Here is a 10533-nt window from a genome sequence, read left to right as displayed (position 1 = left end):
TCACACTAAACCATATCACCCAAGGCTCTGTCCAAACTGGCCTTGAACACCTCCAGGGATGGAGCATTTACAACCTCCCTGAGCAACCCATTCCAGTGCCTCAGCACCTTTACAGTAAAGAATTTCTTCCTTATATCCAATCTAAACTTCCCCTGTTTCAGCTTGAACCCATTACCCCTTGTCCTATCACTACAGTCCCTAATGAAGAGTCCCTCCCCAGCATCCTTATAGGCCCCCTTCAAATACTGGAAGGCTGCTATGAGGTCTCCATGCAGCCTTCTCAGATGGATCTCTTCCATCAGTTTGATGACTTGTTTTGTTCTGGAGCTAGTTTAGAAGCCTTGTAACAATGGGATAGTGAGTTACTTGTACCATATTTATAATCTGACTGCTCAGCTGGTTTTCTTAAGGAAGACTTTTTAACTCTATTTCCTAAATGTGATTAAAAGCACAGTGCTTGGGTAAATATTGTCAGTGTGATTATAAGAGGCAAGACATTAGGTGAAGTAATCATGGATTCTGATGGAAACATCAGGGTTTCAAAGCCAACACCCCCTCAGAGTGGCGACTGAAGGAAGACACACCAGAGGAAGTATTTGGAACCCAAGGAAGTTCACAGAAGTTTTAGAGTCCTTAAGCTTTTGCTGTTGCCATTCGCATTCTGTTAGAACACACTTAAAAGTGTCTTTTTTTACTTTGTGTTTCTATGTTAGGGTAGAATATAGACAGCATTGGACTGAATTGCCTTCCCTCTTCCCCTTGCCCCCTCATAAAATCCATTCCCCAGAGGAAATTTGGGCAGCCCCCAATACTAAACTACTTGATGGTCCTTCTGTGAATCTTTCAAGCGAAGGCGTTATCATCAGCACATCATCTATTTAAACGGGACACGTTTACTTTTCCAAGCCTCAGGTTCTCTGTGGGATGGGGAAAACGATCTCGGATACAAGATCCGCCCTCCCCGACATGTGCCGCTCCCCCGCAGCAGCCCTGTTCCTCCGGCCGTACCACAGAGCTCTCCGGTGAGCTGCCGATGACGGCGCGGCTCCAACACTGACAGACAGCGCTCTGAGCTGGATGCCCCGCCTGACAGTGGGCAATAACCGACGAGACCAATCACAAGCCTCCAATGGAGTTTAAATGCTTCCAAACCAGCCAATCACGAGCGACGGCGACCTAGATCTGCGACCTCGCTGCCAATGGGGGGAGGTTCGTGTGGCGAGCAACGTCGCGGCGGGACCAATCAGCGTGCTCGGGCGTGCGTCAACGGCCGGTGGGCGGGGTTAAGTTTGAATTGCTGCGCGGCTGGCTGTGGTGTTTGAGGTGTGGAGCGTTGAGGTGTGGAGCGTTCTGGTACGGAGCGGGCGGACCCAGCTGAGCGGCTGCTGCTGGACCCTCGGCAGCGATAAAGAGTGGGTGACCGGTCAGCTGGGGGCTCTTGGTGAGTGTCAGGAACTTCAAACGGGCTAGGGAGCTGCGGTGTGTCCCCGTGGGTGCTGCCTGAAGGTGGCAGTAGGGGTATTCCTGACAGTCCGGGCTCCCCAGGCCTGGGTGGGCTCTGCCCGAGCCGTCGTTCCTCTCTAGCTTTAGTTATTCTGAGGTAATTTCTTCTTTGTAAATGACTTCCGAGCTGTGCTGGTATCTCGGGGAAGTAAGCCCGTGCTAGGTCAAAATGAAGCGATGGGTTTTTGCAAAATTTTCGGATTAAATGCCGCTGAAGTATAATACTAATGGTTTTCTGCAGTTCTAACATCAGCATGAGGTATGGAGAGAAGCTTTCTGAAATATAGCAGTCAAGTGCAGTTATATGAATATAAACCTTGTTATTGTTAGATTGATTGATGTGAGGTTTTGAATTTTCAGCTGGACAAGAATGTGTCAAAATAGTACTTCATGTTAAAAGCTGCTGCTTGGTATGTAGAGAAGGAAGCCTACGCAGCTGTGAAATACTGTGTTCTAATCACTGCTAAGGTTAAAAATGCAGTTTGTTTAAAAAGAAGGCTTGCTTAAAGACCAGTTATCTCTTTCTGTTTCAGGCATAGCACTGTCCATTCTGTACTAAACAAGAATCGTGTCAGTATGAGCTGGACTGTGGAGGAATGGAAAGAAGGCCTCTCCCCCAGAGTCCTTCAGAAGATTCAGGAGCTGGAAAGTCAAGTGGACAAGCTTAGAAAGGAGCATCAGCAAAGACAGTTCCAGTTAGAGTCTTTGGAGGCAGCTCTGCAAAAACAGAAGCAGAAGGTAACAGAGACCCTGTGGTCATTCCCCTAAAATGCTGTTCTCCATGCCAAACACAATTACAGATTTATTTATCTGAGTGTCCCTAGGGGTTGGTTAGTGTCTTGTTTCTTCCCACTGACTGGGAAGGTAGCAGAGAAATATAAATGACTTACATTAATTTCCATCTTATTCTCTTTTCTGTTTAGTTCTCATTGATTGTTAATAGAATTCCTGCCTTCTATTTATCTTTGGCATGATTGCCCATCCCAGAATCAAACAATAGTTAGGGCTGGAAAGGACCTTAAGCTCATCCAGTTTCAGCCTCCCTGCCATGAGCAGGGACACTGCACCCTAAACCACGTTACCCAATTCTCTGTCCAACCTGGCCTTGAACACTGCCATGGATGAGTCAGCTGCAGCTTCTTTGGGCAGCCCGCTCCAGTGCCTCACCACCCTCACAGTAAAGAACTTCTTCCTTATATTTAACCTGAACTTCCCCTGTTTATGTTTAAACCCATTGCCCCTTGTCCTATTGCTACAGTCTCTGACGAAGAGTCCCACTCCAGCATCCTTGTAGGCCCCATTCAGATATTGGAAGGCTGCTTTGAGGTCTCCGTGCAGCTTCTCTTCTCCAGGCTGAACAGCCCCAACTTTCTCAGCCTACCTTCATACAGCAGGTGCTCGAGACCCCTTGTCATCCTGATGGCTGCCTCTGGACTTGCTCCAGCAGCTTTATGTCCTCCTTATGCTGAGGATACCAGAACTGTACACAGTGCTCTGAATGGGGTCTCACCAGAGTAGAGGGGCAGGACCACCTCCTTTGATCTGCTGGTCACACGTCTTTTGGTGCAGCACAGTATATAGTTGGCTTTCTGGCTTCAGTTGTTTATGTTTACTTTGAGGCTTTGCTACTTTTTTTTATGATTAGGAAAAGCAATTTGTGCCTGTTTAAAATCTTGATAATGACTAGGCCTCTTTTATATAACAGCTGCACAGTTGACAGTGTCTTGCTGTTTCACCTTGCCTGCAGATCCCTTTCATCTTTTATTCAGTCTATGTAACTCTCAGTTGAGTAGTTTTGTTTGTTTTGTTTCACTCCTCCCTTCCCCCCCAGGTGTTTTTTGGGTTTCAGTTTCTTTTTAGGGCTGTAGTTTTATGCTTCATCTGACTATACTATCAGCCAGGAAACTGGAGACCCTTTTGGTCAGGGTCCTGCTGTGCTTCAGATCAGAGGTGACCCAATTAGTTGCATATTGTTTTGTAATGTTTGAATATAGCTCAAAGGCAAGTTACAGAGGCTGCCTTTTATTCCCTTTAGGCTGACACAACTTTCTAGCAAAACTTAAGCCTTGTGGTTTTCTTTAAGTTTCTTCCTGTGAGTTTCCACAACCATCAGGAGGAACTGCTGTGATCCCATAACACACAGGGCTGTGCTCAAATACAGGTGCTTTAAGACTTGTAAGCAGTAGTTAATACTTATTTCAACCAGAAGAATAATGTTGTGCAAAGCTCTAGCCTGACTGTGCCTGCTCCTCAGAAGCTGTAGGGAAGGAGGATGTCTACTGCCAAGCTCTACTTCCAGTTTCAAACTGTGACTCTTGGTAATTATTGTGCATTCTTTGTTTAGTCAAGGTATTCCGATTGCTGAAGTTGATAGGCTGGAAAGAGCAGTGAAATGGTCAGTGTGGATTAGCAAATTAGTGTGGATTATTAGTATTTAAGGATTGAATAATTTTTCTATGAGCTTGTCTAAATAAATAGCAATTGTTAATGTCACTGTGTTGAATTGCAGGAGATGTGGTTTTGTTCACACCCAAGAATATTTAAATGATGTGTATAGCTGAGGTTTTGGTGCTGTCAGGATTTTGAAATGCTAGGAAAAAAATAGCAATTTGTAAACTTTGTGTTATTAAAATAATAGAAGTGTATATATTACGTGAGATTTTTTTAAAAATGGTTTATATTCCAACTAGGTTGAAAATGAAAAAAATGAAGCTGCATTACTAAAAAGAGATAACCAGAGCTTGATGGAATTGTGTGATAGTCTTGAGAAAGCAAAGCAGAAAATATCACATGATCTTCAAGCAAAAGAATCTCAAATTAACATGCAGTCAGGACAGCTGAATTCCAGTAAGAAGGCCATAGAAAGGCTAGAACAAGAACTGAAAAGGTAAGATCTTGCTCTATGTCTCTAACCCATGTGTAACAGTTATTTTCTTGTGTTTTATTCATCCTTCATGGTATTCTAGTTTCTTTTAATCTCATTCTTAATTCAGATTTTGTGACTTAAGTCTCAAAACACAGACCTGTTTTTACATACACACATGCACATACAGACTTCTACGTAAATCTGTCTGCCACTCGAAGCAGTTAATACCTATAGTTCCCCCTTAATCTGGGGGAACTCTGCAGTGTCATGTGAGAATTGTCTATGATCTTAACAAAAAAACAGCTAGCACAACTGAGTCATTTGGCAAAGGTAAACTGCAAGGGGCTTGGAGTTGCTCAGAAAGTACCTGGACAATTCAATCTGTCAGATCAAGTCTACCAATAAAATACTACTGGAAGGAGGCATAAACATCTATTAGAGTGGAAGAGAAAGCTGCCAAAAGCAGTGACTGAATCACTGAATCCAGTTGCTTTGGTGAAGAAGAGCTTAATTCAAAGACCTCAACTCTTAAACGCTATTATTACTGAGATAGTATGTGTGTACTGTCTGTAGAGGTGGAATGCAAGTAATAAAAGAATCTTCTGTAATGCAGCCACATCTAAAATCTTTCATCTGAGGGTGCTACACAAAGGGAACAGTTGCCCATAGTGAAGTGAATGTTATGTTAAACTTGATCTTATACTAGAGACACCCTCTGTTCTTGAATACAAGTATTTCTGAAACTTTGTGTGCCTCAGTCAAGCTGAGTATTCTGCCTGTGCAATAAACTGTTGTACTGGTAGTAGTAATGCAGAAGTACTGTTGCAGGGAGGGGTGTGAGACCAGCATTCTTAAGCATTTGATTTAGTTGTTTTGGGGGTGTGTGTTCTAGTTTTATTGTTTGTTTGTGGGGGTATTTTGGGGTGTTTTTTTTTGGGGGGGGTTCTTTTTTTCTTTTTATTTTTTTTAATTATTCTGTGGCCTGAAATATGTCTACTTCCTTTAAGTTTTGGGTAGAATGCCTCTTTCCATTTAAATGGAAGCAAATAAAGAAGTGTGGTGGTCTTTCTAGGGTTCTGTTTGTTTGATTGATTTTCCTTTGTTTCCCTCTTCCTCCTCCCTTCCCTCCCCCCTGTGCCCTTTTTGGGAAAACTAGAGATAGTTGAGGTATTTAGGTATTTGGCTGCTGTGATAACATTCTAAATTTCAACATAACAATTTGACATGTAGAAACACCAGCTTTGTGTAAGGAGTTGCTAAGGTCCATCAAAGAATCTAGTGAGATCCAGCAGGGCTTGATAAAACCACCTAAGTTTCTGTATCTCATGTCAAATGTTGGGCCAGGGAAGCTGCAGGCTAAGGATATATATTCCCTTTATCCATTCCCAAAATTAAGTCCAGTTTACTTGAATTCACTCCTTTCCATTACATTACTTTGTGTATCTGTCCACTGCAAAAGATCACGGGTTACTACATGTAGGTTGATCTTGGCAGTCATGTTCAGGTGTGTTTTATGCTGGTAACTGATTGTTTACCACTGTATAGCAACTAGGAATGTGCTGGGAGGGGAGTTCCTTATCTTGTGAAAGGGAGGGGGAAATTGAAACCATTGTCTTATCAACCTGTGCCATGCTGGGCAGGAGGAAAGTTGCTGTATAAACTCCAAACTGGTTATCTGGTTTCACTTCATAAGCTTGTAACTCCTCATGCTCACAAAAGTCACAAGAATGGGTAGTCTGCTGTGGTATTCTGGGCAGCAAAGTAAACAGTACATGAGAAAAATAGGTTGTCAGGTGTGTTCCCTTCCCATGAGAGGTATGCATCGGTTTATTAAAGTGTGCAGTATCAGAACATAGAATAAAAGTTGCATATTTCCTATTATAAAGATTCTTCATGTTTCATGTTATCAGTGTTTACAGTGGTTTGGGTGTGTTCAGCTTCATAAGTGAAACCTTAAGAAGTTCTGATTGTCACATACTCTGGAATTGCTTTTGGTTTTCAGCTTTGACTCCTATGTAATTACCTAAATATACTGAAACTGAACAAAACATTCATATTTGTGTGTTACAGTACTGAAGATTTTCAGTGAATGTATTTTGATGTGATCTTTAAATTCTTAGAATCATATAAATTATTTGTGTGCCTCAGGCTTTTAAAAACAGATAATTAATCTTTTAGTTTCCATGACTAATTTTTGTTGCCCTTTTTTTCCAAAACAGATACAAACGTGAGCTTGAGAGAAGTCAGCAAACATCGACTGCAGGAGACTTATCATTCAGTGGTGCTTCGCAGAAAAGTTTTACTGCTCCTTTAACAGCAGTTCAAAGTCATAATGGTAAGTGACTTTGTCTAGCACAGACAGTTAACAGTTTTTTTGGAGGGTGGAGGAGTATTTCACACACTACATTTCTACTGAGTTGCCTAGTCTCTATTAGAAACCTGATTATGAGGATGTCTAATTCATACCACCATAACTTTAAAAGTGATTAGTGCAGACTGAACACTTATTGCAAATATTACATCTTTTCAGGATTATGTTGATAGACATGGAATAGTAGGAAATCCTTCAACAGACTGCAGCAAGTTTTTGAATGCGTGTGCCTAGTGTCAGCTGTTCCCTTGATGTAGTGAAGAGCAAATCTTTCTTGTGTACCACAGGTACTTTAAAGTTCAGTCTACAGTCATGTTGTTTCTTTAGAAAATTTTATTTTGACAGTTCTTGTGCATGATGATCTGCACAATTTATGCACTGTTTCAAACCATCACTTCTGTCTTCAAATTAGTGACATCAGATAGATATAAAATATTTGTATGAACTGGGAAAATAAAGGGAAGGTTCCTCAACTGGAGAACTGTTTTTTAGCCAGACAGCCTTATGCTGTATCTGCTGAAAAACTTGACAGGTTCAGTATTGTGCATGCTGTTTGCCTCTTATCTTTGCTGTGAACAAATGTTCTGTTTGGCTTCTCACTCTCATTCAGGTGGGAAATCTGAGATACTTTCTTGCACTCTTGTTCCTTTTAATTTCTCCTAGGGGTACAGTAGTGGCAGTGTCAAACATTCCACTAAACATGACACTCCTGAAATGGGGATTAGATAAAAAATGATTTAAGTAACTATTTAAAATGGTATTGTTGGAGAAGTTTTTTTCATTTGAAAGTTGGAGTTTTACATTTCTGAAAATCCCAGACTAGCTCAAGTTCAGCCTGATAGTTTGACATTCTTATACTGAGACACTCAAAACCACACATAGTACTTGAGGTGGGACCTCATTAGTGCAGGGTAGGCTGAGATTGTTGCACTCTGTCAACTGCTTCGTAGAATGCTACAAAGCTCTCTAGTTCTATGATATTCCTGGGAGTTGTAGAACGATACATGAATGCAAAGAAAAGGAAGCAGGACTTTTGTTTTGGACTAATATGTTCGTCTTAAAATTCCAGCAGAAGAATCCTATGTAAATTCATTGTCCAATTCCTATTGCATTTGAAAGGAACTTGAGGAAAAGAACCAGCCTTATTTTCTGATCATTTCTTGGTAATATTAATGTTCTTGGGCTGCTAGTAGGAAATCTTAAAAAGTAGAAATTAAAATCTATATGCATGTGTATATATAATGTAACACATTATATACAGTACGTATATATACAATATGCATCTGGGTTGGAGCAACCCCAGGTGTCAATTGAGGCTGGGGGATGAAGGGAGTGAGGGTACCTCAAAGGAGAAGGACTTGGGAGTGCTAGCAGATGAAAGTTTGGACATAGCTTGGCAATGTGTGCTTGCAGCCCAGAAGCCCACTCGTATCTTGGGCTGCACCCAGAGGAGTGTGGCCAACAGGTCAAGGAAGGTGATTCTACCCATCTACTTTCATGAGAACCCACCTGCAGTCCTGCATCCTGCTCTGGAGTCCTCAGTACAGGAAAGACAAGGACCTGTTGGAGAGGGTACAGAGCAGGGCTAGAGCACCTGTCCTGTGAGGAATGGCTGAGTTTGTGTTCAGCCTGGAGAAGAGAACACTCGGGGAAGACCTTATTGTGGCCTTTCAGTTCTTAAAAGGGGCCCATAAGAAAGATGAAAAGACACTTTTTATCAGGGACTGTTGTGATAGGACGAGGGGTGATGATTTTAAACTAAAAGGGGAGATTTGGGCTGGCCATGAAGAAAAAATTCTTCACAATGAGGTTGGTAAAACACTGGCACAGGTTGCCCAGAGAGGTGGTAGATGCATCATCCCTGGAGACATTCGAGGTCAAGCTGGATGTGGCTCTGGGCAACCTGATCTAGTTGAAGATGCCCCTGCTCAATGCAGGGGGGTTGGACTAGTGAGCTTTGAAGGTCCCTTCCAACCCAAACTATTCTACGATCATTCCTGTAATAGCAATTAGAAACAATTGCCTATGTAAAAGGTTAGTTGGATTATGAAGAAGTATTCATTGTGTCTTTGTAGATATCAAGTTTGAAGAACTAGAAGAAAAATACAAGAAAGAAGTACAAGAAAAGAAAAAGCTAGAATTAGAACTGAGAACCATCCAAGTAAATGTAAGTATCTCTTGAGAATGGTTTGTGTGATATCTAAGAAAGTAACTACTGAGTGAACTTGGAAAGTGGAGTGGAAAATGAGTGAAATGTATTCTACATCACTTAAAGTATGATTTTAGAGAGAATTATCCTGTGCATGCTGCCATTCAGAGGTACTCTTGGAGAATCCAGGAAAGCTAACATAATTGAATGGCAAAGGAAAGAAAGACATTAAAAATGAGAACACGTTCTTCAAGAAGTGGAGATCTTGTGCAAGCACAGGCAAGAGAAAATAATGTTAGTTTTGCCAAGCTAAATATAATAATAAAATAGCTTTGGAAAGATAATGAGGAAATAACTTGCTTAGCAAATAAGAACTAGTAAATTTTTCCAAGGACATAAGTAGTGGGAACTGTATGAGGGAATCTCTGAGGCCTATAGATGACTAAGATGTGAAATCCCTCAAAGGAAAAAAGGCCACTGCAGAAAAGCTGAAATAACTTATTTGGTATTCACTATTTAAAGGCTCAAAAAGTTTTCTTTATCAGAGTCTTTCCTTACTGGGGCTGTGGCTCAGCCTCAAATTGAAAAGTCAGAAGTACTCTTAAAATGACTGATAAAATGAATAGTAATTAAAAATCACCAAATACAGATAATACCCATAAATTGACAGGACACTGCAGTGTGGGACTGCTGAATGTTTGTGATGTGCAACTTATTTCAGTCTTCTCTTGACACTGGAAAGGGGACGAGGATGTTGCCATCTAAAAAAGGCTTATTATAGTGCTGATTCCTGGGAATGTAGTCAGGTCAGCTTTTTGTCCTGGGTGAATTGTTAGAAACTTGAAGCAATGCTTTTATTGATGCATGCATAGGTATGGTGTATGGAGAAAAGGTGTGCCTCAGTGTAATGTTGTAGGATATTCACAAAACACTGAAAAAACCTGAACTATTTTGATATAATGGGCAGTAGCTCTTGTGAATTTAAAGGTGCGGATTGAGAGCAGTGGCAATAAGTGATCAGTTTTTATGGAGAGCAAAAGTGGAGCCTCAAAAGGATTTCAAAAGAAAACTGTGCTATTCAGCATATTCATTAGTGATTTTTAGAGTTGAACAATATAGTTGAAGATTACACAGTATTTAATAATACTAAATAATTGCGATAATTAAGATGGTAAGTAAAAATCAGTGGGAAAAAATGTGAAGTAATGCATCCGGAAAACATAACGTAAGAGATGCATACCTGGTGCACCCAGGCTCCATGATTCCAGGAAGCAATTCAGCAATTCTTGTTCTCTGAAAACTTCAGTATTTTCTTCAGTGATGATGAAAAAGAATGCTCTAGGAAAAGACTTAAGTAATGAGAAAACACTCTTTGACCATATACAGCCAAATGGCTCTCACATCTTGAGTATTGCAAATTCTGTTCACTTGTTTCCAAACAGGTGTGGTGGAAGTGGGTGGTACAAAGATCAAGTGAGGATCAAGAGCTGACATAGGGAATTGGTCATTTTCTTACTTTCCATAAGGCATAATTACAGAACCAGCTGTAGGCTCAGAACAAAAACTGGTTTATTCCACTGTACTGTGTTAAATGGCAGGACTCTTTGTCAGAGTATTGTAAAATTGAAACATGCAAAAGAGAAA

At 41.0% G+C, this 10533-nt stretch overlaps 1 protein-coding gene across 1 annotated transcript in view; it reads left to right on the top strand.

Annotated features, from left to right (window-relative positions):
- Positions 1–2057: 2057 nt before the first annotated feature.
- CENPF (centromere protein F) overlaps positions 2058–10533 on the top strand; it is a 39314-nt gene continuing 30838 nt past the window's right edge. Inside the window, exons 1-4 of the mRNA XM_005143875.4 lie at positions 2058–2241; positions 4194–4390; positions 6589–6704; positions 8816–8907. Coding sequence (XP_005143932.2) covers positions 2080–2241; positions 4194–4390; positions 6589–6704; positions 8816–8907 — 567 coding nt within the window. The 5' untranslated portion in view covers positions 2058–2079. The remainder of the gene's footprint in view (positions 2242–4193; positions 4391–6588; positions 6705–8815; positions 8908–10533) is intronic.

Source organism: Melopsittacus undulatus, chromosome 3 (genome assembly GCF_012275295.1).
Source record: "Melopsittacus undulatus isolate bMelUnd1 chromosome 3, bMelUnd1.mat.Z, whole genome shotgun sequence".
NCBI lineage: Eukaryota > Metazoa > Chordata > Aves > Psittaciformes > Psittaculidae > Melopsittacus > Melopsittacus undulatus.
Note: the sequence above shows the minus strand (reverse complement) of the source record. Positions and strands in the feature narration are given on the sequence as shown.